The following is a 26,868-nucleotide window of genomic DNA, read 5'->3' as shown; positions in this document are numbered from 1 at the left end:
ACCATCATCTCCCGCTCTTCGCTAACCTCGTTTTTTTCCCCCCCTCCTTCTCCAGACTGCACTCCTGTGTTATCTCCTCCTGCTTTTTCACAGTTCATCATTATCTCCCCGTGAGCTCCCACCTCTCATCCATCACCCTAAGCTACAGGTTTCCCTCATATTACCACAGAATGGGCCTTCATTTATCAAAAAGTGGAGCGCACGCACACACACACTCACACTGTTGGTACGTGTCTGTTAGGACGCGCGACTGCAGGCGCATGCTGTGCGGCTGTAATTTGACCTTGGTGTTTTTCTCTGTGTGTGTCTCTGCAGACTGGAGTGCCTTGGCCTGGGTTTGCCTCATTACACTGAACCTGTACCTCAACCTGGTCAGAGAAATAAGCACCAGCAGATACGAGATGTGAGTAGGGAAAACACTTTGTGTAAATCCTTTGGCTCATTGTGTCTTTAAAATGCTCATTAAACTTCATTTTTATTGTTTTAAACTGAAATAAACAACGAATGAGTACAATTGAGAGGCTGTACTTAATGAAAATTAACTTAAATATTAACACTGTTGTTAATTATTGCTTTTTAAAAAAATATTCCACTCTAAAGAAGCTGTTTATCACTCGTCTCGACTGACTCGTGCCTTTCATGTGTCCCGGTCTGCCTGTATTTGTTTAATGTGCGTCCTTCCTTGTGTGTGTTTGTGTTTGTGTGTGTGTTTGGTCCACAGCTCCATGTGTCTCCCCACAGAGCACTGACAGGGCCCCCCCTCCTCCTGCTCTCCTCCAGCCAGCTGACACTCTAATTGAAATGGGAGTGAGTGTCAGCCGCTAAGTGTGCCGCCTTTGTGTGTGTGTGTGTGTGTGTGTGTGTGTGTGTGTGTGTGTGTGTGTGTGTGTGTGCGCACACACCCATCGTCACGCTTTCTGGCTCTATTTCTGTCCCTCCAACTCCCATAAGCTCTTTTCTACAATGCAGTGTGAATTTGTGCGTTGTGTGGGTTTTAGTTTTTTTTTTTTGCAATCTTGACGCCAAGGTTTTTGGCAGACGTGCTCAATTTTTAAAGACGACATAGACAGAAAATAAGAACTCCGCTCAAGGTTTGTTCTTGTTGATGTGTTTAGGTGAGCACACTTGTGTGACACCATTAAGGGAGGTGTCTCCACCACCACCTATGGGAGTTTTCCCTGCATTGATTAGCAATAAGCCAAGACAGTATAATGGTGGTATAACTCATAAAGAGACGGCTTTATGTGTGTAGGTGCAGGCTCGGAGGCTAGAATCAGCTCAGCTCTATGACACACACCTTGTGTGAGTCCAGAAGGAGTGAAGTGGGAGGGGGGAATATCTCATTTATTTATTTGCGCCGGGTCTCGAGGGCTGCAGTGAATAATCGCCATAGTTGATGACGTTGACGGTGGTAATTAGTCTGCGTCTTTATTTTTAGTAGGTATTCATATCAGAAATAAGCCATAATTTTGATTATTTTTTGTTTCATCTCATGTCTAATTAAAGGTCAGAAGATGTGAACATATCAGGCTGAATACTGCTGTTTTTAAATTATTTAGAGCCTAATTTAATTTATTTTGTTAATCTAACCCTTTATACAAATATATTGTACTTCATTGTTAGTTTTGTGATATAAAATAATCCCCAGCAATTAAACAAAGAGGAATGGAAGGAGATTAAAGCTGCTTTCCGGAGTTTTCCCCTTTCAGAAATGATGTATGATTTTATCAGAAATCCGTAAAAGTGATTATCTCATCATGTACTGTGATTAAATGTGAGCAATATGTCTTTTTTTTTTTTTTTGCTACGCACGCTCCCTGCCCCGCAGAGCTCCATTCAGTAGGAAACTGAGCACCGACCAGAACTAACCAATAGCGTTAGACTACTGCTTATTTGCTTCAGATTTAAGGAATGCCTCGGTTGATGCAGAGTTGAAGAACTTTTCATGGACAAGTAAGTCTCTACAATATAAATATATGAAAACACAGCATGACATGAGAATAATACTCGTAAAACAGCGTGTTTTAGCTCCGTTTGTCGGCTAAGAAACACATTTATAAACAGAAACGTGAAGTCGCGATCTTAAACAGGGGAATAGACTTTTTGTGTGATATGCTTGTCAGCCACTAGATGGTGCCATCAGATAAGAGAAATACTCCGGAAAGAAGCTTTAATAGATTAATTAATCAATAAACTAGTTGTTAAAATGACCAGTATGGAAGTGGCGGCAGCCCTACTGGTCTGATGTGATGTGAAGGGAGAAATAAAAAGAGATTTAAAAGGCTAAAGAGGAGGTGTCAGTGGGGCCGTTGTTCATCGACTGTGCACAGATGAGCCTCATGTGTTTTGGCAGGTGACTGTGCAGCTTTGCATACATGCACAATTACCCCTTGGCCTCCCTCCCCTCAACACAACCTTCCACCCGTGCTCCAGGACTCACACACATGCAAGGATGCACTGCGTGATGACACGGCTTGATGGTTTATGAATGAACAAATCGCCAGAGGAGACAGAATGGAGGCCGTATGATCTTAAGAATGGTGGAAGTGGATGCTAGAGAGGGTAGGAGTAGAAATGTGTGTGCAAATATCTGAGGTATGAATCCAGGCAGAGTCAGTGCGACAGGCGCTGAGGGTAGCGAGACGGCAACGAAGACAGAGGAATTAAAAGGTGGTGTGAGGCAGGGAGCGCTTGTGCACACTTGTGAAGTGTGGAGCCGTCCTGCTGCGCCTCATTAAGTCCATGTTGTGAGCAGCTTCGGACCTCGTCATTTTCCTCTCAAAGGCCCTGCCAGTGTGAGCTGTGCATGTGGTAGAAACCCCAGGCAGTGGGGTTTACGTCGGGGTGGGGCTATTAGCTTTTGACATTGATTTCCTGACCCCTCCCCCCCCCCACCCCCACCCCCTTCCACACACACACACACACACACACACACGCTCTATCATAGCCACCGTGTCTTTCTGTCCTCTCGTTACCACGCTGACTTTCTCTTTAGTTCCTTTGTGCTTTTCACTCCCTGGCGTTTCCTACCTCCCCCTCTCTTCCTTTTTGTTTTCCTTTTCCCACCAGCCCTCTCATGTTCCATCCAAAATCAACCTCCATCTGGATTCTCTCCCACTTCGTCAGCTCTGTTTAAACTCTCTCTCCCCACACCTCCTGCACACCCTCAGTGCTGTCCATCAGAGGGAGGTCGGAGTGCACCCCCTGACACAGAGTGACAAAGCGTGTGAAAGAGTGTCTGTGTGTGGGGTGGCACACAACTCGAGGGGAATCGAGCGTGTGTCAGCCATGTCACCACTGCTCGATTGACCGTACTTGGAGCAAGTCAGGAGAGGACTTCCACTCTATTGACCAGGCGACGCTGTACGCTCTATAAAGTATCGACTCCAGCCTGGACGCTCAAGTCACCGGACCACACACCTTTAGCTGTCTCACACACACACACACACACACACACACACACACACACACACACACACACACACACACACACACACACACACACACACACACACACACACACACACACACACACACACACACACACACACACACACACCTTTAAAAGCCGTTGATGCTGATGCTATTGTATTTCACTTATATGCAACACAGCTCTCTAGTCTCCTTAAGCTTTGTGCTTCTAAACTACACACCTCAAACCATATTGCTTCAGGGACCTTTCTCTCCAGATTTTACATTCACCTACTGACTGAGAATACACACACTCGTTTTGTGTGTGTGTGTATATGTTTGTGTGTCTGCATACTTCCTGTGAAAATCTTCTTTTCCCCAACAGTTAGGGTGATGATGGTTCATATTACCATGAGTAATTGGCTGTCTGGCTTTATAGACATTTGTCTGCACCTGAAAAATGACCCTGATGCCAACAGAAGGATGAACTATTGATTCATTTTAGCGGTGTTTATTGTTATGTCTCACGCAGAGCTGCCTCCTAGCTGTTCTAATTAAATGTCTGTTTTCCTTAAATCAGATTTTACCATTTGATGGCGTGGGGGGTACCTTTGGTCATGGCCTCGTTGCCCCTCATCAGGGGTTACTACGGCCCTGCAGGAGCCTGGTGGTGAGTATGTCCATATGACCCTGACATAATGTCCTTTTTTTCTGTTTTTCTCTTAAATGTCTTTTCTGTCAGTTAAGGCCACAGTCCCCCCCCCCCCCCCCCCCCACTAGCTCTACGCCTGATGTAATGGGAGTTTAAAAATTGGCAATTATCAGCACATCTGATCACAGTAAACGCCTCCTTGCTCTCTGGTGAGTACGAGAGGCATTATTTGTTTGGAGGGGTTGAGGCCGAGTAGAGGCGGCAACGATGGAATGAGAATTGGGACATAGCCTTAATCTCCGGGCTCAGCTCGCTCTCCCTCTCTCTCTTTCCACCCCCGGCTTATTAATAGCTGCAGCTGCACAGATTTTTCCCTTTCTGCAGGCACACAAGTCTCTCTTCCGCTCATGCTCTCCCTTTTCCTTTGTGACCCGCTCATCGCTCTCCCTCTCTGTTTCTCTCTTCCCCCCCAGCTGGATCACAGACGATCACGTAGCCTGGAGATTTGGGATGTAAGTAGACCCTTTCAGTGCTGCCATCAAAGCTTCCCACACTGGGGAGGTTGGGAGGAGCAGGGAGAAGGAGGGCTGTCTCTGTGGGTATATGTGAAGGGTTACATGTCAGGGGAGGCTGCGTTTTTTTTCTCCCCATTCCGCTTGGTACATGGCCAAGGAGTGTGTGTGAGTGTCTTGGTGTGCAGATGTGTGTCTACCTCTGCCTTGTCAGATTTAGGGGAGTTGCAACATTGTGTGTATAAGTGTTTAGGATGGCTATGAAGGATTATGCCTGTCTGCTGCTTTTTGCAACCAGCCCTAAGTCTGCAAGTGCCTTGCCAATCCCTGGATGCACATACGAGCACATGCGCACGGCACTTCTGGATGAGCCAGGGTAATCGCATTGCTGCTTGTAGCATCAGCAGGGAATCAATCTTTTAAAACAAATAAGCACACGTGTGTGCGCACACACACACACACACACACACACACACACACACACACACACACACACACACTTGAAGTCATGCACAGAGAACAACACATAGCTATCAGCTGTGCTAAACGAGCCTGTGTCTCCTTTATCAGCGCTTCTCTGCTCCCCGGTTCTGACTAGTTTTCCACGCTGTTGTGGCCCAGGGGGACGCGCCGCTCAGAGGATCAGGGAATCTTCATTAGCTCTAATTACATCAAACTAGACGAGAGATTAGAGGCCAAGGCAGCACCCGTCAGAACAAAAAAAAAAAAGAAAAGCACTCAGATGCACACACACCCTCACACACCCTGCCAACAGCATGTGGAAGGGCAGAGTCCGTAGTGTTAAAGGTGAAAAGTGGAAAAGGTGGGAGGGGTGACATACGGGATGCAGTTAGAGAGACAGGGAATTACTCAGCAGGAGAAGGAAAGAGGGGTCGAGTAGTAGGACGGCAAGGAGAGGAGAGCCGGAGAAATAGATTGTCCTCGTTTCTGCCCACGCTCCGTAGTGTGTCTTCATCAGAGCTCAGCGAAGCGCGCAGACAGAACAGGAGACGGGAGGTTTAAAGGAGGAGGAGCAGGGAGGGAAAGGGGATGAAGGAGGAAGGTGAATGAAAAGCAGAGGACAGCGCTGTGTGAGTGATGGAAGTACAGAGTTTCCAGGGCTGACTCAGCAAATGGAAGCGCTAGAGCTTAGCTGAGTCACTTCTCGTAAGAAGTCCCCCTCTGGTGTGTGTCATGGGGACCACTGACAAACAGCTGCGAAAGTGACATGCAAATTCATCAGCAGGACGTTTTAGCTGCAAAGCTTTATGGGAGGCAACACTACCAGTCTACAGCTCGGTCCGTATTGAAATAAAAACTTTCCATTAGGCGACGCTCTTAAGTTGTGGTTTCAAACATGTTACCGTCTGATCTTTACCAACTTCTAAAGTCTCACCCCGTTCTGTAGGGGCAGACCCCATGGCAGATACTCATTTTATTATTGAAATTCTTTGGAAAGTGGTCCTTTTGGGATGGCCCATTGAAATAGAGGCATGCACATCCTGTAAAGGTCCAGTAAAATTACTCGAAAGTTCAGATAGTAGAAACGGAATTCAGGAGCAATTTTGGCCCACTGTTCTTAACTGATTGCTTCAAGTTGTTGATGTTTGTGGGCATTTGCTACTACACATCCTTCTTTTGGTCCTGTCACAACATTTCAATCACATTGTGGTTTGGACTTTGCAACACGTTGATTCCTTTCTATTCAGCCATTCTGCAGGTAGATCTACTAAAGTGGTGAGGAACATTGTCCTGTTGATGGCCTGGCAAGCCATCCTATACATGTGAAAATATACCCTGCCTATGAGCCATAGATAGAGCTCAGTCGTGGGGCGGGCTCTAAGGTTGTCTTTCAAACTGTCTCCGCATGCCATTGGACAAATAAACAACGTGAAATACTCACCGCTACAGATGTCAATCAACAGGGCAGCCTCCCATGCGCTGTCAAAGAAGATGCAACATCCCACCCACCAAACCGATACAGCGCTGTGATTGGACCGGTACCAGACTGTCTAGAGCTGTGGAGGCTCCAATGGAGCATGGCTAGACCATTCTTTTTCTTCGGCAAACTGACAGTCTTAAGTTCTAGGCTAGTTTTATAACCCATTTTGGTCCAAATTTCATCTATCAGATAGGCAGACTAACATTTGATAGAATAGTTAGATGTAATGCTTTGGTATATAGACGTCATGATCGACTCAGTGGCTGAATGGTGCCCAAATCATCATCCCTCCTCCATCGTGCTAACAGTTGGTGGGAGGTGTTTGTGCTGATATGCTGTGTGTTAAACAGCAAACATGGAGATGTAGGTCTCATCTGTCGAAAGCACATTGACTAAAAGAAATCCATCTTGTACTGCCATGTTCTTTTTAGAGAACAGACGTTTTCTCTTGGTAGCTCTTTCAAACAACCCCAGACTTTCCTTTTCTGTTTAAATGGTTGCAATATTACAGCCTTTCTCTGTGTATTAGGAACTTGTGGGTCAAAGTTGACCGCTGCAGATGAGCAGCATGGTCCCTACAATCCTCTCCTCGCTGTCAGGCACTTTCAATTAACGTCTTTCATCCAATCCTTGTTATTTATTTCAAAGCTGCACTGGAACGAAGACTAAGCTAAAGCCAAATGATTGAATTTGTTCTTGTATGTGAAGGTCTTTCTGAGGCTTTTAAGCTATCCAAAACCTCCCTTGGCTTATCTGTATTTCATCCATGCTTCCCTTGTCTATCTGTTGGGAGCAACATCGTTCTCCTGTTCCTTTGATTCCCTCCCTCACCCTGTTTTTTTTTATGCCAAGATTTTTTCTCTTATTTTTGCTTTTTCTGATTTGGAGCCACAATCCTCCGCCATCCATCCACCTTTACATTCTCACCTCTATTCATCTCCTCACTTTTATCATCCGCTGCCCACTCTGAAATCTTCCCTCTGCGCTTCTATTTCATTCTCTTTTCTGCCTCCCTCTCGCTCTCTCCGGGTAGTGCTCAGCTGTAGAGCACAGCGGACTCTAATGGCAGATCATTATCATGCTAATTAGAGCACTTTGTAGCTGCCGCCCGTCATTCTCTCCTCCTCACAGACCCCCCACCCCCAACCCCCACTATCGTTAAAAAGGCCACCCCCTCCTCTCCCCTCTCAGCCAACCCCCCCCCCCCACCCCCCACCCCCCCCGCCCGTCTTTCCATCATTAACGGGATGGGCGCTGGCGTAATTGGATGCTGTTTATTCCTGAGAGCAGGTTATTAAATCACACCGAGGTGACGCTTGCACATGTCTCTGCTGAAACGCTTTCATCATTGTCCCATGCCATTATTGAACCTGCGTGGATGCACACATGCGCAGTCACACTCCTGTTCAAAGACCATCCTTGACGTGTTTATTTTTCTTATTAGATTCGAAGGCACCGTCGCGTAAAATGCAGATTCTCCTTCAGAGCCGCACTTAAACAAACGCCAGCTGTCCCAGATTCTCCTGCCAGTAAAAAGTTTAACTTGATCACACTCTGTGAGTTTCTTTCAGTCCTCCGGCATGGAAGATGAGCTTGAATTAGGCCAAAGACCTAATATTTGCCTTTTGAGATGCTTCTTAAAGATGCACTTTGTAGCACACATGGCACGGACTTTTTGGGAATCAATCTAGACATTTATTCCCAATCCGTTTTCCTGTAAAAGTCTACATCCACTCATTAATAGGTCAGAGGAAAATTCAATCACTTTCTTTGTTTTAAATGCCAGTTTAACATTTTTATCCTGCAGCTTTTCATTACCTTCCGCCTCATCATTCAGTGTTGGATGCACTTTGCCAGTGCCAAGATCTCACGAGATGACGGAACAGCATGGTCACGATTATACAGAATTGCTATGGCTGAACAGAGAAGAAGTGGTAGCCAGGAACCTGCCTGTCAAAGTGAGACAAAGACTTGTTTTGTGATTACAGGGAGAGGTTGAAACTCCTCGGAGCTTACATCACCTCCCAAGAGGTTGCACAACACAAGGCTGCCACTCCAACAAAGCCATCGTCTCATTTCCTCGCTCGTCTCACTCCCTTTCATCCGTTCAGAAATGCCTGACATATTATTCACCCACGCCGCCTGTGATTGGCAAACCTCAGTCCCATAGGAGCGAGATGTTTTACTGATATTGTCACTGTGCTGGCATAATCTTTTGTTCTACCTCTTGACTCACTGAAGCTATGTGCTACGAGGTCCAGACTTGCTTAGTCAGGCCGTTTCCTCTCAGTGTTGTCAGGCTGCAAACTCTGTGTCCTCTGCACATCACTGGTTTAAAGCAACTGCTTCCATGGTTACTCTGCAACAACAACCATCTCAACAAGTTGTGTCCGCAATCATCACACATCATCTGTTAAACCAGCTTTGTATAAGCTCCTACTAAATCTTTACCTGAGGTGGCTTGTTGTTTAGTAGCCAAATAAAGACTTTTTTAAGGCCTGCAGACAAAACGGCAGAAGGAAGGGAATGTGTGTGCAAGTGTGCATGCATGCATGAGCACATGTGTGTTTACCTAATGAACCAATGGGCAGATAAAACCTTTGCGCACAGAACTGTATCATTGTAAAATTTACAGATATTGTGCTGAAGTGTGTTTTTATTTTTTTCGTGACAAATGAATTTTTGCTGACTAAAACGAAACAAATACATACACGTCAATATTGACAGACATTTTTGTTGACGAATAAGAAACGACAACAAAGAAAATCCAATTAGCAAATGGAAGAGATGGGAGACCGGAATAAAAGAACCAGTTAGCAAATGGAACCGGCGGGACCAGACGAGAAAAGAACCAATCAGATTCCGGAGCCGTCTGAAAACGCTAGCAGTAACCAGACATCATATATTGATGTCTAAAAGGAGAAAATGTCTGCGGCTGGGAGGAAAAGTATTAGTTTGCTTGGTGAGTACTCATCTGGGGTTTCCCCTGGTTTTGAAAGTGTTGCTGTGGTAGCAGCAAGCAGGGGCGGGAGAGGTCAGGAGCATTTGACTGCTGGTGCTGCTAGTGCTGCTGTGCTCTTATGCACTTGTTTAGGGAACTAGCAGAGTGCCACATCAGAGGACAGCTGAACACGGCAGGATTTGGAGTCTCAGTTCCTGATATTTGGACTTCTTGCCTTGGACTGGATAACAGCAACGCAACTCTTCCACTGACTCTGTTTGCTCTACGTTGATGTTTTATCTTAACAAATAACACAAGCCTGAAGGAGTTCTGCTGTGTGGTGGAGTTGCTAATGCTAACTGTTAGCTTCTGTCAGCCAAGATGTTCTCTGCTGTTTCCTTGACGCTAAAACAACAGCCTTCCCTGTTGTGAGTCAATATGGGTGAGTCCATGATTGTTCAGTGAGAGTGTGACAAATCTGTCAGGCTTTTCAAATCCTAGCGTTTCACCATCTATTTTCTATTAGAAGCTAATGCAGGAGATGGTCATAAGAGACTGTTTCCATTTTCAGCATTAAAAACTCAGAGTGACCTATTATAATCAGAAATAATCATCAAAAAATGTTTTTTCTGTGTTTCAGACCTTTAAACTCTTAACTATTTGGATCAACCCAGTTCATCTTGTTTTAGAATATCTTATAAATCACCAAACCTGTTTTAATAAAACCTCTTTAAAATAAAAATCTACAGCTCATTAGATTTTGGAGTCAATCCAATTCAAGATGGTTTGCCCCTGCTAATCAACTTCAGCAAACACAAAAATGGCACCGACTCAGTCGGTGGTATAAATATTGAGGAAGACTTTAATCTATTTGACGTTGATTCGTTTTTTTATTTTGGTCATTTTCAGCTTCAAAGAAAAAATATCTTGTTTTTTTTTTCTGTCTAACTGCGCTTTTCTGTTCAGCATCCGGTTACAGTGGGTTCCTTTGGTGCTGTGTATGTTGTTTCCTGTAGAATAAAAAAAAATGGTCCCGCTAAAAACAGTGGGTGACAAATTCATAAAGCTCAAAATGACAAGGATGTATTAGTTATAGAATATTTGACCAGTTTTCTTTGTAATCACCGTTTGAAATAAAAGTGAGGCATTTACTTTTTCTAACTAATGGTTTGTGTCTCGGTGCGTTGCAGATGGTACATACCTCTTTTCAGCCTCATTTTCCTGATGATCTGCTGTTATGCCAGGATCATCTGTGTGGCCAATAATAGGGTGAGTCCTCATCGTGCATCACAAACGGGACAAAAGCAGCCTAGCAAATTTAGAATACACGCTGGGTTTCTAAAAGCTAACACCCGTGGGCGGTGTGTGTGTGTGGGGGGGGGGGGGGGGGGAGGGGGGGTCACAAATCTGATCTTATAGTTACACAGTAAAGCGTTATTTTTCTTTGTCATTGCATTTAACCTTGGAGTCTTCCTGCATCTTCAGTCTCTAATGGAGTTAAAAATAGCCCAGTTTGGAAACAAGCCAATGCTTTAGGCAGATTATCTGAGATTTTCTTTTATTTGGAAGTAAAACTGAAAATGCTCCAAAAGTCGAAGCTGTTCAATGTTGGCAGATTGAAATGATAATAAAGAATAATTTAACAAAATCCTCAATGTGATGTTTTATGTATTTATTTAGTTACAACGATGATTTATTTGTTTGCTTTTTTCCGTGACTACGTTTGGACGACATCTGAACTAATAAACAAGCTGCACTAAAGCACAGATTGGTTCTTACTAATCTGTAAATTTTAAAGATTTGACCAGATTTTATTTGTTCGTTTGACTTTTTTGAGAAGGGTTGGAAATAAAACAAAGTTGGGAGAAAATAAACATTTTGAGCAAATTCAAAAGTCAGATTTTTTTTTGTTTTTTTACTCTCAGATCAGGAATGCCAGAGACTCATTCTGACATCATTCTGCTTTCAAACGTGAGAAATTCTTGCTTTTGTTGTGTTAAAGTAGTGAGAAACTGGCTTAAATTTTTGTATGGGGGAAATGCTCTTTATGCAGGGCTCTAGGCTATTTGCTGATCTGGAAACGGGTGTTTTTCAACAATCCAGTCAACCTAGTTAGGTAACCAGTAGATGAACTGATTTGATGTGCCTTATGTGACCGCTTGAAAATTCTGTGTAACTTTTTGATGCTGAAGTAGAAACCCAGAGGTTGCATTATACAAAACCTACATACCTGCCATTCCCCGAAAGCATAAACATCACACCCGTGTACCTGCAGTGTTGCTGCTCTCAAGGCTTTCCCCCCCATCTTTTTAATTTAACCCATGCAAAAGGAAAGCAGAAGTGACTGTGTCTGAAACCCCATAAGACTCACAATGAAGTTTTATCATGATGCTGGCATTCTTTCTCTGGCGGCGATGGAGTGAGAACGATGCTGCAGATAACCAGGTAGCAGAAAGACGACAACAGAGACGCACATACCAGTTAGCTGAGGGGCAGGAAGAGAAGAGGCAACATGGCTTTTTATCATGACTGTGATAACGAGGGGGAATGAATGTTGCTGCACCTCATAACTCATTCGGCTCACAGCCATCTCTCCTTCTTCTCCTCTTCCTCCTCCCTGCATCTGTCTTCCACCTTCCTCATTTCCTTTTTGCATTCACGCGTCTCTTTCTCTCCGTGTCTGGACTCCCACATGCCTTCTCCACGTCTCTGCGCCCCTTCCCCGCTTTTGCCTTCTCCATCATATTTTATGAAGAGCTCAAGCCTTATCTCGTTTCAGCTGGAGGCTGTCTCACTTGAAAGAATTTCACAGGCTTTGAAAGCAGGGTAGGTGGCGACTCGCCGCAGAAAGGGATAATGCAGAGGGGGCTGAATGGAGAGAGGTGGGATGTTCGCTGGACGGGGAAGTTTCCACACTTTTCAGAGTAGAGAGAGACAGGACTTAAGCGTTACCTGTTCAAGTAACATTTGCTGCATGAATGAGCCTAGAAGACTTTAGGATCTGGGAACGCCGCGTTGATTTATCCTGTGTCTTTCTCAGTATTTAACTCCTTCCTAGCTGAATTGTTCACCCTAAGAGAGATTGCAGTAAATCCCCATGTGCACACGGGAAACTTGGCCAAAGCTTAATGATATTGCCACTTATTATCAGCGTTTGCTGATTGTGATGGATAGCGGTACTCAGCTGGACAGCAGAGGGCTGCTGTGGAACAGGATCAGTCTAATGACCAAATGGCTGCCCATTTTTTTTCCACACGGCACTGCACACAAACACGCCACCGTCACACACAGATTTATAATGACAGTCACGTCAGCGCAGGGAAACCATGGCAACATTGAGTTAATAAATAGTAGAGCAGCGGAGCTGTTAGTGCATGTTGTCCATGCTGCAGCTCACAGAGGACATCCTGAGTTTCTGTTTGGCCTCCGATGTCTTTGGTCACGTGAGCCCACCAACTTTCCATGCCTGACAACCCTCCCAATCCCATTTCGCCGTTATAAATCCCGATCTTGTGCCTGGGTTTGTGCGCTGGTGTGTCTGTTGACATTTTCCCTGCATTCCCTGGAGAGTGGACACAGAGGAAGTGCAAAAACAAGTATTCCCACGTCCACTGCCGAGATCTCACATCTGCAGCGTTTGCTCTGTTCTTTTTACTTTTTCTATGAAACTTTTACAGAAATATTCCTTCTCCCTGTGCCCCATGCCTTGTTTTCTCCTTCCCCCTGTCATATTGTGTGCACTGGAGCTGATCCGCTTTAGTGAGAGGCTGGGAGCTGTTTAAGTGCTCCCCACTGCCTCAATGCTTGGCGCTCTGTTGTGAATTGGGCAATTTAGTCGGGGTGTGTGAGAGGGTGGAGGGATTTTGCATCGGTGCGGTAGCCGTTGCGATATTTGTTCCAGCTTGTCACTGCAGGCCCTGACCTCTAAACATTCCTTTCTGCGAAATAAAAATAACATCAGCAACGGCAGCATTTTCTCCCCAAATAATTACTCCAATGCTCACTTCATGTATGTACACATTGTGCCTACAGATGCAGTCGTGGTTGGGAACCTTCAACCCGGAGAGGGAGAGGCGGAAGGTAATGTCCCCGCATTTCTCCACATACATGCAAACTCATCATGAGGATTAGAGTTTCTGCAGGATTAGCGCTCACCCTGTCGCTGGGCGGGGAGCAATGTGACCCCACGTCTCACTTCCCCTTGGGTGTGGTTAGGGTTTGGGCATGTGGATCTAAAACCAGAGGTTTAATGACCTGCAGGGATATGAAGAGCAAAGCAAGAAGGTGTTGTGTAAATTATGCCAAAATACATAAGCTGGGATGTAAGGCACTAACATCTGTATCCCACGGAGACATAACTCGCAGATACAACACAAGAGTTAGACCCTGCAACCCTTGCAAGGGATTTGAGAATCCACACAAATGCTTTCAGACATTTTGGGAACTTACTTGCTTTCAACATTTGCAGCCTAGTTAGACACAGTCATAATGACACAGTTTAACAAGATAGAGCGTATAAAATGCTTTTCCAGTTTCTTTAGTAATTGTAACAGTAATGGTTGAGATGTATAACAACAAAACAAGCTAGCTAAACAACTTGGGTTGTATTCTCAGGCCACAGTGATGATCCAGGTGTTTAAAATGGATCTAAAGTGATGGAAAAATCCCTGAATATGGAAGAAAACCTACATTTTTCATACTATTGTACGGTGATAAAAATACAGATGGTTGTTGAACAAGTGGAAGATTCAGGAACAAAAGGGTTTAACAAAGTATTGCTTTTTAAAAATCACACACTCAGAGTATTTTAGATTGAAAAATCCAGGCGTTTTTCTCCCTGATGCTGTTATTTTAAAATCTTTTTTGCATTTTCTAAAGAGTTCATCGAGGTACGGTGTTGTGTTTTTGTGAAATGCTTGAGTAAGATGAGATTTTATATCTTCTTCTACCCATGTGCCCTCTCATTTAATTCTTCTCTCTTAAGAAACCAAACCTTCCATGTTTATTCAAAAAACAAATCCTTTAAACATTTGTCCTTGATGCCCACTTACACAGAGAGGGTCGGTGAAATAGTGACTAATGTGAAGTCACCAGCAACCATCCAAGAGTTTCCTCACCCTCCTTCCCCCCCCCCCCCCCCCCCCCCCCTCTGTGGTATCTACCCCCTAGCAGGGTGAGGTGTAGAGGTGAGGGTAGGGTTAAGGTTATGTAGATGCTGCCCCTAAGTGGCAGGGATAATTACTACACACTGAACTGGCGTAACACACACACACACACACACACACACACACACACACTCTCTCTCTCTCTCTCTCTCTCTTCATGTGGGCTAATTGCTATGTGTAGCGCAGAGTGTAAATAAGTCAGCAGCGGTTTTTATCATACTCTTTCCCCATATTTCTCTCTCCCAGTCGCTCTCCTCATTTCCATCTTTTTTCCTTTCCTTGCCGTTTGCTTTGCTGTCTCTCTCTTCTTCTTTTTTCTCCGTCTTTCTCTTCCTCTTTCACCCCCCCCCCCGTCTGTCTCTTTTCTCTTGTACTCATACGCAGCATGAATAAAGCAGCAAGCCAGGTTCATGGGCATGAATATTTATGAGAGTTTATGCACGCGCTGCGATGCTTTAAAACAACAACAACAGCCTCCCAGATTGCTCTTGCCATGCCAGTGAGCTGTGGTTCGTGTGTGTGTGTGTGTGTGTGTGTGTGTGTGTGTGTGTGTGTGTGTGTGTGTGTGTGTGTGTGTGTGTGTGTGTGTGTGTGTGTGTGTGTGTGTGTGTGTGTGTGTGTGTAGCAGCAGCAGGTGTAAACTAGACAAAGCGATTCCTGTGGGTTGTCTAAAGACCGCCGGCTCTGGTTATTTCCATTCACTTTACCGTGTCTCTCCCCTTGTGCTCACAGCGCTGCTTCCTGAGTTTGTCATTCGTTATCTCTTCCTCTCGCTGTCGTCTCGCAGCATCGTCACCCTCGCTCTCTCGATGAGCGCGCGTCTTGTCGGAGTGATGACGTAAATTACTAATGCTGGCAGTTGTCAGGGCCGTAAGTCAGACGGCTGTGACCCATCTGTGTCTGTGGCTTGAGCCATTTGTCTGTAGTCATGCTTGAGCACATGATCCCGCTCACACATGCACGACCACCACTATGTCTTAGAAGGGCACTGGTCAATGAGAAGGGTACTGTGAGGAGGGTTTTTAAGTCCTCGCACTCCACGCACACCTTTAGCACACCTACACATGCAGCAGCTTATCCCTGTGGGGTAGCAACAAAAGTACCAATGCAAATAGCGAGCCGCTAGCTCGCTATCTTCTCAAGGCATTTGTTTACAAATCCACACAGGCTTGTGCTTGAGTAATAACGTCATGTGTCTGCACACACACGTGTGTGTGTGTGCTTGCATTATTACTCTTGTATCCCACTGAGCATTGCTCCTGCATGTGTGCATCCTCATTAATCCAGTGTAAAGGTTTCTACAATATAAAATAAACCAACTTTGCATTTTGGAGTTTGCCGTTGTTTTAAGATGGCAGCAATACACTTTGGTCTTGGCTCCTCTCAGACTAGCTGTTAGCGCTTCAGCCTCGAAGAACACAAACTCCTAATTTCTAGTTTTTAAACAGAAACATGCCTCAAAATGGTTATAATACTTATTTTAACACCTCTTTTAGATTCTTGAGTCATCATTTTTTGTAGATTTATGTAAAGCAGCATTAAACAGATGAATCAAAAGTTGTATATTTTCCTTAGTTAAATACTTAAAGGTGCGGAACACTGAAAAAACACTTTTTAATGATTATTTCTGATTATAATCTGTCACTCTGAGTTTGTCATGCAGGCTGAACATGTAAATATTCTCCTACACCTATCTCCTGCATTAACTTCTGATAAAAATTTGATGTGAAACTGTCCGATTAGAAAATCCTCACAGATCTACGTCACGCTGTCACTTAACATTCATGGACTCACCCATCATGACTCGCGCCGGGGAAGGCTGTTGTTGGTTTAGCGTCCCGGAAACGGCAGAGAACGTCTCGGTTAGTAGAAGCTAACCATTAAAATTGGCACTCTCCTGTATATTGATTCTATGTGTTGATTCATAATCATCTTCTTTTTTCATATTTAACACAGTGAAGTAATTAGATGTTTTTGGCCGCAGGTAAAAAAACATCTAATCAAATCTAATTACTTCACTGTGTTAAATAAGAAAAAATAATATGATTAGCATTAGCAACGCCACCACACAGCAGAACTCCTCCAGGCTTGTGTTATTTGTGGAGATTTGCCGTTATCTAATCTGAGGTGAGCTGTCCAAAGCTGCCGTCTGAATCTCAGCTGTGATGTGGCTCAATTCTAGTTCCTGGAAATGGTGCACCGGAGTTTTTTCCCCCCAAGAGTACAACTTACAAGTCATCCCACCAGAGACAACTGCAAATGTATTGATTAAACAAGTGTTCCACACCTTTAAGTAATGTTAACAGTCGTATCTTTCCCTTCTGTTATGGTTTTATTTAATTTGAAACAACTTTTTTGATTGTCGTGAAATGTCGGTATTTGTTATTTGCTGGGATCTTTTCCAGACTTCTCCCCCCGTTTGACCTGGAAAGGTTGACACTCAGAGTTATTTGAACCATTTCCCTTTTGAAATTGCGAAACGTCTAGATTCTCACCCCCAAAGAAATCCTTAGAATAATTGCAAACTTGATGTCGGAGCGCCTTCAGTCAAGCCGAAGCTGTTATTTTTAGCGCAAGCTTGTTGTGAGACGAGCGCCAGCCGAGGGTGAGTTCTGTGGGTGGTGGGGGGGGGAGGGGTTGCTCCCGATAACTGTCTGTAATCTAGTGTGTGTCATTAACGTCGGGACCGCTGCGCCCGCTCCACATAATTACGGTTTCATTCCCCTCTGCTTCCTGAGCAGAGCAGGGGCCTCTGACACCGGAGGACTGTGATTAAAAACACGAGGCACTTCACCCGCGCTCTTCCTCCTCCACCAGTCTGCATCCTGTCTTATGCGCAATGACACTCGCCCCGTTTCATCTGAGATCACCTCGCTTGATGCAATCTTTTAGATTTATTTTTCCTATTTGGCCACCAGCATCTTTCCTTCCGTGTTTTGTATCCTTCTGATTCCTGGTCTTCCGTTTTCATTTATCCTAATGCTTCCTTCCTGCTCACACACAATGACACACAAACTAAAGATGACAATAGGCAGATCTTGACATGGCCAGTGATGCCAGAACTTATAATAATAGCCAGTAATGGGGACGAGCCTGCTAATGTTGGTCCTTGGGTTTGATCTGGTACTGACCGTTATCTGGAAATAAGTCTCTTGTTTTGGTTGGTCGCAAACAGCCGGTGTTTCTTACACAGAGGACGGTCAGCTTCTGTGTTAAATATGCCTACAGACACATGCAGCATACATACACAAAGGACCTGTGCAGTGCGCACATACACACACACACACACACGCATAGAATGAAATAGCGCTGTATTTTCATTTGAATTGTTTAAAATGCCTGCGTTAGAGCTTGCACGCCTCGGGGTTTTTCTGGTGAGTAATTAATTTCCAGCATGTGGGGGTAGAGACCAGAGCTCATGGGCCTGCCTCTTGGCTCCGAATGTCTGTGAGAGTGTGTGTGTGTGTGTGTTGGGGGGGGGAAGGGAGGGAGGCTCTGCGCTGGCTTGGAAACTAGGTACTAGCCTAAGGAGGAGGAGGGAGGGAGAGAAAAAAAACAGGACAGCGCAGAAAATCGATCCAGGGGCCGCTCTTCTCAGCCTCTTCCGGATGCAAGAGTCCTCCTCTCCCGGGAATTAGATAACGGCTTGTAAAAGCTCTCCAGCACCAAGCTCTCCCCCTCCTCGACTTTTAGCTGCTGCTGCATCTCTCTGTCTTCCTGCCTTCCTTTGCACAATTTAGCCTTCATCTTCGTCGCATAACTGCAACATATTAGCCTCTAGTTTAATTGGAATCCGGGTTTCTTCTCATAACAGTGTGGATATTGTGTATTATCTGCAGGTTAATATTTTATTAGCGTCTAATTGGCCTTTGTTGTTTGCCTCAGCGCTGCGTTCTCTCCCAGTTAAGACACTAACGATGCACGCTTTGTGAAATAATAAAAAACAGCAGTGAGCCTCTCCGTTTCTCTTCATGAGTCTGTAGTCACTTTGCCTTTCCCCCCCGCAGGTCTCCTTGGCTGAGGAGATCAAGCCACTGAAGTGGTATCCGTCCGTTTACCTGCTGGTGTCCATCTTTCCCCTCATTAACAGGTAACACAGTCACACCTGTCCAGAGCAGAAAACTTTGATTTGCATGACTGCCTCATTTTGCTACCCCCGCTCAGTCTTACCACTTCTCTCTTTTTCTCTTATCTGAACTCCCGCAAAGCTTTTCTGTTGTATGTATGAGTGTGTGTGTGTGTGTGTGTGTGTGTGTGTGTGTGTGTGTGTGTGTGTGTGTGTGTGTGTGTGTGTGTGTGTGTGTGTGTGTGTGTGTGTGTGTGTGTGTGTGTGTGTGTGTGTGTGTGTGTGTGTGTGTGTGTGTGTGTGTGTGTGAGTGTGTGACAGAGGAATAAAGCATTTTACTGGCTTTTGTAAAACCAGGGTTTCATCAGCTGAGGTTTGGCGGGAGGAGGCGGGTGGTCCGGCAAATGATAACCTCAGCGCTGTTATTACTCACACACACTAACACACCCGCGTGCGCACACAACACACACACTAACCCTCACCAGAACCGGTGTGATTGACAGGTCAGGGTTACTAAGTGATTAGCTGTAGCGGCTCTGCTTGTCGCCACGGCGATGTAGGCGGAGACACAGGTCAATTACAGGGTCAACGTCTTTCAAAAGCTCCAGCTCAAACATCCCCCCCTCCCCCCTCGCCTCCCCCTTTCGCCCCTTTACCCTTCTACTCTCTCTCCGCTCATCTCTCCATCTATTCCAGTCGTCCACTTCCCCCTTCGCCTGCCTGAGCTGTCTGCTGATGAAGATGACAAACTACATCCTGTGCTAACCCCTATCCACCTTCCTGTCCTTCTCTCCCTTCCTTTATACCACTTTCTATTTCCTTTGCCTCCTTGTTATGCTCTGAAAGTCTTTGTTATAGTCCCCCATATATTCACTTCTTTGCACTTCGGCTTTCTATCTCTCTCCTCTGTTTTTACGCCACTCCCTCTTTTTTTTTCCTCCTCCACTTTTCCTCTCCTGAGCCGCACAAAGCCCTCACTCTCCCTCTCCTGAGCAAATACGCTCAGCTCCGCTCTGCCTTTCTCCAGAGAACGAACAAGGAGAGAACGGGAATGAATTGCTCTCTCGTCGTCGTCCTCCTCCTCCTCCTCCTCCTCCGTTCAGCAGCCCTGGCTGTATATATCTCCGGCTCCTATTAATTTGTTAGCCCCCCCTTCTCTCCCCTCCTTCCTCTTTGCCTCATATCCTCCTTCGTCTCTTTCTCGATCTCCCCTTCCTCGCTTCCCTCCCCTCCGCTGGAGTGTGTAAAGTGTTTGTCACGGTGCCGTGCCAATGTTGCTGTGCTCCGCTTCCGCACAGCAGACTGCCGAGAGTGTGTTGCTGGATGCTTGTGTGTGTGTGTGTGTGTGTGTGTGTGTGTGTAAGTGGGTGGCTGGTTTCGTGTCAAGGCGAATGTGCTGTAGCTGCTTGTTGCTGCGTGCGTGTGTGCGCACACTTGTTTGTCCGCCGCGACTGGAGTATGCGTTTCTCTGTGTCTGCCTGAGAACACTCCCGTGTGCTTGTGTGTGCGTATCCTGTGTGTTCATGTGTGTGTGTGTCTGAGTGAGGGATTATTTCTATCTGAGCTCCAAAGCCTCCTAAACAGGGCTTAGAGAGACGGCCCAGGGCAGCAGCTAAAGCCGCTGGGTAGAGCTCTCTCTTTCTCACTCGGCGCCCCGTCTCGATACCATTTCTGCCTGCCCTGATCCATCTCGTTAATACACAGGCACTCCCCCATGCCCACGCGCGCACACACACAAACACACTGTTGTTTTGGCCTTCGTCTGCTGCCACGCTCGCAAACAAACACACACACATACACACACACACACACACACAGTCACACGCCACACGCAATTTTAATCTGTTCCAAATGCTCACTGGTAAATGTGTTAATTCGACACCAGCTGTTGCGAATTGAAATGGGAAAGCGTTCCTTCTTTTTCTCGCCTGCACTTGCACACACACACGCACGGACGAGTCATTATACATCATTTTAGCATGCACGTCTCTGTCTTTTTCTTTCTCACATCCACGCGCTCACTTGCCTTCATTTGGCAACGCAAAAGTAGCACCAGACACCCTCAACTTTGTACTTCTACTTCTTCTTATTCTCCCCTTTCTCCTTTGGCATATTCCTCTTGCTCTCTGCCTCCTCAGCCATGCTCCCTTCTTGTGTGTGTGTGTGTGTGTGTGTGTGTGTGTGTGTGTGTGTGCGTGCGTGCGTGCGTGCGAGCGAGCGAGTGAGCCCGGGCACGACTAGTTTTCACAGTCTGCTTCTCACATCGCCTCCCCTGTGTGCTTTATGGTGTGGGTGTGTGTTTGTTTACAAGCCTTGTCTAGATCCCTACTGTGCGTGCTTGTACGCTTGTTTGCATAAATAAGCCCCTCTCTTCGGAACCTGGCTGCCGATTTCTGTGCCGTGCTGCTACTTGATGTGCAGGCGCTCCTCCCGGACAGCCTTCACGCCTTTTGTTAGGACTTTTGCGCCGCAAAAACACACACTCTCCTCCCTCCTGCTTTCGGATCTACAGGGACAAAAATGTGCCTCTTCATTCATTGCCTGCTTCTCTTTGTCTAGAAGGCCTTCTTCAGTTTTTGGAGCTTGCTGCCTTTGAGCAATCAGGGCTATGCGCCTGAAGGAGGGTGCTTCAGCGTGGATAAATTGGCCCTGGCGGCAGGGCTTGAGCGGGTGATGTGTCTGTAACCTTGAGCTCACCCTGTCACTTCAGGAGGTAACTTGCCTCCTCCTGGTTACTCAGGGTTTGTCTTCGGCGCTGCCTCAAGGTTTCACAGCGTCTGTAGGCCTATGCGGGGATTTATGCATGGGCAGCCTACAGCGTCAACCCTCCCTGCCTTTCTCTAGAGGAGATCTGATTTCCCTGCTCTGAGCGGCGAGCACAAGACAGAGTGTGCACACATCTGTGTGTGCTTCCTTGCGCATCTCTGCTTTTGTGTGCCTGCACACACGCACACTCCGGGCCAGGCAGACCTTCCACATCTCCGTTCTGCGCTTTGAAAAACGAGGGAGGGAATCTCAGAGCAGCAGTTATTATTCATCCCTCAAAGAGAACGGGGAGGAGGCAGAGGAGGGGAGGGAGGGAGGGATGGATGGAGGGAGGAAGACAGAGAAAGCCAAACGGGAGGGGTGAAGGAGGGGTAGAGGGGGATACATTATCTCTTATCTCACTGTATTCGGCATTCTGCATCCCAGGATGAGCTCCCTCTCTCCTACCTCCTCCTGTCCTCTCTCTCTCTCTCTCTCTCTCTCTCTCTCTCTCTCTCCTTACAGTCCCTTCCCTTCGTAGCTTGCCTCTGCGCCTCGAAATATCTAGCATTCAGCGCAACTGGATGTGTGCTTGCACCTCCAAGCCCGTGTAGGCTGGTGTGTGGTTTGCTTTCTGTTGCCTACCATCTTTTATGATATTTTGTTAGCTTGAGCGAGTACGCTGATGCTAAAATGAAACATGCAGGGTTAGAACTTGTCTTTTCTGTCCATGTTCAAGTCCATATGAGACTGGTAGCTTTGGCCTTCTTGTTGAAACCGGGCTTGAGTTTAGAGATGAGTTGCTTTTTCTTAAGATTTTGAAGCAGAATCAAGTCTTTTTTCCTTTGTTTTGATCGCCTTTGTAGCTGCATGACAGTCCTTAAAGGCTCCTACCAGGATTAGGAGTGAATCACTTTAATTTGATAATTTTATAAAACAAACAACAACTAAAAGGAAATGTTTGATCTGTTTTTTTATTCCTTATTTAAATTCAGATAGCGTGAATCGATGCAGTGTCAGATGCCAAGCTCTGGATTTTGGAGCAATAGCATGGCAACATGTAGGCCCAGACCATCTTTGTTGGACAATACTACTCGTGAATGCACCTGCATGTGTGCACTTGTGCTTCGCATTTCCACCAGCGATCAGTGTCTTACTGTGCAGGGACCGAGTGCCGTGTAGCGAGTCGTCTCCGATTAAGCAGCACTGACGCACCACGATCCATCCACATTTAGCGAGAAATGGAGCTGGCCTATAGGGCTGTGTAACGTGTACGTACACACACACACACACACACAGACCGAGATTTATTAACACAGAAAGTGCAGTCGTACACAATAATATGCAAAGCGAATGATTCATGATCACACACATGCACATAAATAATACACGTGTGTTTACACTCCTTCTAAAACTAGAGACTGACCTGTAAGTTTTTATAGAGAAACATGGCAAAAATATATATTCATATAGTAAATGAAAACCAAACATTTCAGGTGCAATGGACTCAAACATGCATGGTACATACATGCAAAGGCTGAAGGAGATACTTGATAACCTCCCCTCACACACACTCAGGCACACAGTCAGCGGCACATGCAAACACAAACAGGCGCGCACCCGCACACACCCTGCTCTCCCTCCCTCTGCTCTTTCAGGCACGTCTTTAAATATTCATCACTCTGGCTGCTCTGAGAGTGCCGTAAACGCTGCCTCACACTCCAGGGAATCGCTAAAGCCTACTCTATCATCTGCTCGCCCTCCCTCCCCTCACTCACTCCCTCTCTCTCACACACACACACACATGCGTGCTCGCACACTCTTAGCCACAGCCGCTCACAAGGATAAACTCATGTGCACAAACACTCGAAGGCACCACTGGTGGCGTCATCGGGCACACAGGCGCATGCAGGTACATGAAGCAGATGTAGGAAACACATTCGGAGACGATGAACGGATTTGTGTGCGTGCGTGTATGTGTGTGTGGGTGTGTGCGTGCGTGTATGTGAGTGTGTGTGTTTACTGACTCCCAGTACAGCAAGTTGAGCAGTGTTGTGTGCCAGGAAACAGGATGTCTCTTTGTTTGGGTTTTATCCTGCTGGTGAATTTTAGCCACTTTTGTTTCCCGAGTCTCTGTGTGCTTCTCCCTCCGTTGCTACGTAATACTGCAAATCCCATGCAGATGTGTGTGTTTGTTTGTATTTTCCCCGAATTCAAATGATTTTGAATGAAATATTCAGGCATGAAGTTAACAAGAGATGCAGACTGTTCATGTGTGGGTCTGTGTGTAATGGGAGTCAGGCCCTGAGCAGTTATCCCCATGTTGACCTCCTGATCAAAGTAGATTACGTTCCAGTTTTCAAACTGTGGTACACGCACACAGACTTAAACAACACAGATTCTAGTTTATTTAGATGCTGTTTCGCTCCATGGAAAGAAGATTGTCATGTCAGTGATGTACAGTGGACCACATTCATGCAGGCGGCCGACAAACATCAGATATTCACGCACATTTTTAAGTGGCTGATCACATGCTGTCATTTGACAATGAAAAGCTTGTCTTTGCTGCCCTAAAGGCTCCAGACTTGTACATAAAAAAACAACAAAATGAGGAGTTTTAGCAAGGAATGTGTTGATCAAATTATTTTCTGTCACAACCTTTAGTGTCCAAATAATATTCAAAACATATTAACTTTAATGGGATGATTGTGCCCTATTTGTTATTGGTGGTCTTGTGTCATCGTGTTTTGACTCCACAGCGCCCTTTTCCTTTAAAGCAGTTTTCTTTCCGCTCCCCCAAATCACTCCCTGCTAGGCTGTGGCATTTAGTTCAGCTCCATTTAGAAAAATGGAAAGACAGCCTTTAGTCAACAACCCCTTAGTTTCAGCGTCTCAGATGAATAACGGAAAAGAACGTTTCTTTTTTCTGCTTTGAAAGTTTTGTTTAAGTCTCATAATATCAAATATGTTTTCTATTTGTATTATTAACCAAAAATAATCCTGGTAATGAGCTCAAATATAATGAAAGTTTTGGAACACTTCTGCAGTAATTTAGCTAAAGGTAAAGTTAAAACCACAAATGTTTTACTTTTCCTTATTGATTCAGTGAGTGGATTCAGTCCGATCAAACTTTTTAATGAGCTCAAAACCTAAAGCCAGTATTTAACTGGTTTGTGTTTGTTAGGTGGAGAAAAATTGCAGACAACATGTGTGAGAGAGTTTCCTAAATGCCAACAACTATTTGCAAAGGTTTTCAACTTCCTTAACCTCCTCCTGTGTGCCATGAAATTTCAATAGGTTAAAACATTTTGTGGGATGGATTTTCTCCAGGAACATTCACAATGGGCTGCATGGTGGGAAAGTTGGTAGCACTGCCTTGCATTAAAACAGTTGCTGGTTTAATTCCTGCCTGTGTGGCCTTTCTGCCGGGGGTTAACTTGTTCTCCTCATGCTTGGGTAGTTTTTTTCTTAGTTACCCCAGTTTCCTCCCACAGACTAAAATGTGTATGTCAGGCTGAATGGGGACTGTGTGTGAGTGTGTTACTGGTTTTTTTCTTTGGTTATATTGGAACATTAACATCTGGGTCGACCCAGTCCGGTCAGTCTGTCCCCATGTGGCCAGGTTTTGTTTACAAAACCTTATCAGGAATGTGCATTTTTCCGAGCATGTGGGCGGGGCAAAAGACGTGCGGGAAAGTCCAATGTGTCCTCCTTAAATGAGTAAACAAAGGTGGCCATGAGCAGTGGGGCTTTTGGAGACTCTGACAGGAAGCACACAGCTTCCTACTGTTTCAATGAGGAGTGGTGCTGCCATAGCTTCCTCTCAGAGCAGTCGGTCCTCGCGCTCCTGCGGCTGGAGCAGTAGGTCCGAGCAGCAGTCAGAGAAGATGTTTACCCCGCCGCTTGCAGACTGATAATGAATTGCGCATGCGGCAGCAGGAAGCCACCGCCAGTTGATTTCACCTACCAATCAGAGGCTCCGTCTTGTAGGTAAGCATGATCTTCAGCCGGCCAACCAGTCCGCAGTAGGTGTGTTGGATTGACTCCACACCAAGCTGACTGCCGGGAAGCATGTCCGGAAAAAAAAACACTCAGCTGACAACAGAAAATGCACAGAATACCTAGATGTGAACATGATTACCCTACCAGGGCTAGACCTGGCAGATCCAGATGTCAGCGCGCCATTTGTAGCCCTGTGATGGACTGGCATCCTGTTGGGTGTCCCCGCCTTTCACCTGATGACTATTGGAGATAGACACCAGTTCCTCTTGGGCCCAAGTGAAGATGAGGTAGGTAAGATAATTGACAGATGGCACAGTCATGATGAGCATCTAGAACATTTTGTATCCTTCTCAATCTGGTTTCCATGAGTCAGAATGTGCAAGAAAAGTGACACATCTTTAAGAGGGTTTGTCAACCTACCAAACTTAAGATCCTTTCATAAAACACTTCAAACCAAGCCTGAGACACCTTCCTGCTGTCTGAATCTGATTTCTGAAAAGGCCAAGTCAGCATGGCTAATTGCCTCTGTTACGTGACTTAGCCTCCATGTGTGGTAGCACCAGCGCTGTAACAGTCAACTAATGAAGGTGTAAGCCGGCTTTGTGGCTCAAGGATGTGATGTGATAATGTCCGTAAGACCAAACAGCTGCAGGATTTAGAGGTGTCAACAACAATAAACATAAATAATTTCCAAGGTGAAGTGAAACCGAGTCAGTTCTACTAATAAACAGTTTTTTTAAATGATGCAATAATGACAAGTTCATGCAGTGGTTAGATTTATCTACAAGTCTTTCAAGTGAGTGGTAGGACAACTTTGACTTAGTTCAAGGTGTAGAAAGTACAGGGTTTCCCCCAGAAAATGAGTTGACCCTGGGGGGGGGGGGGCGTGCTCCGTTCCGCAGAGCTCCTCCGTGAGAGCGGGGGGGTTGCACATGTTCCGCTGCTGTTTCTCAGCTGTTGTAGGGCTGTAGTTTTGTTGCCCCGTTTGTGTCAGCGGACACGGTAGGGTCGGGGCAAGGCATGACGCTTAGCCTGGCGCGTGGCCAAGCAAAGCCTGGCGGGCCGCCAGGCTTATAAAGCGCCGGGGGAAACCCTGAAGTACCATTTCAGTGTGATTCTAGTGAAAACGTTCTTGCACTTTGTTTTCCAACTAGTCACCAATAGTTTGTGAGGCTTTCAGCATTGTTTAGCCTGGTTTTGTTTTTATTTTAAAGGTGTGTTAAAAGTCTCTTCAAAGTTCCTTGCACACTTGAGTGCTTCATGGGTATCACTTAAGTTTGTTGGAATACGTTCGACTCATAAAAGTCTTCTTGTGCCATGACTGTGTCCCCCCCCCCCCCCATCTGTACCTTGATAAATAAATCAGTCTGTTTTAGGACGATTACCTGTTTTTTCTCAGAGAAAAGTTCAGATTTGCTGTCAACAGCAACAC

At 45.7% G+C, this 26,868-nt stretch overlaps 1 protein-coding gene across 1 annotated transcript in view; it reads left to right on the top strand.

The window, feature by feature from the left end:
* The window catches only part of si:dkey-100n23.5 (cyclic AMP receptor-like protein A), a 126,099-nt gene that overhangs the window by 11,506 nt on the left and 87,725 nt on the right, over positions 1-26,868 (top strand). Inside the window, exons 6-11 of the mRNA XM_015966076.3 lie at positions 316-403; positions 3,992-4,081; positions 4,537-4,575; positions 10,649-10,727; positions 13,491-13,538; positions 18,631-18,713. Coding sequence (XP_015821562.1) covers positions 316-403; positions 3,992-4,081; positions 4,537-4,575; positions 10,649-10,727; positions 13,491-13,538; positions 18,631-18,713 — 427 coding nt within the window. The remainder of the gene's footprint in view (positions 1-315; positions 404-3,991; positions 4,082-4,536; positions 4,576-10,648; positions 10,728-13,490; positions 13,539-18,630; positions 18,714-26,868) is intronic.

Source organism: Nothobranchius furzeri, chromosome 14, assembly GCF_043380555.1.
Source record: "Nothobranchius furzeri strain GRZ-AD chromosome 14, NfurGRZ-RIMD1, whole genome shotgun sequence".
NCBI lineage: Eukaryota > Metazoa > Chordata > Actinopteri > Cyprinodontiformes > Nothobranchiidae > Nothobranchius > Nothobranchius furzeri.
The sequence above is the reverse complement of the archived record's forward strand: the minus strand, read 5'-3'. Positions and strand labels throughout refer to the sequence as shown.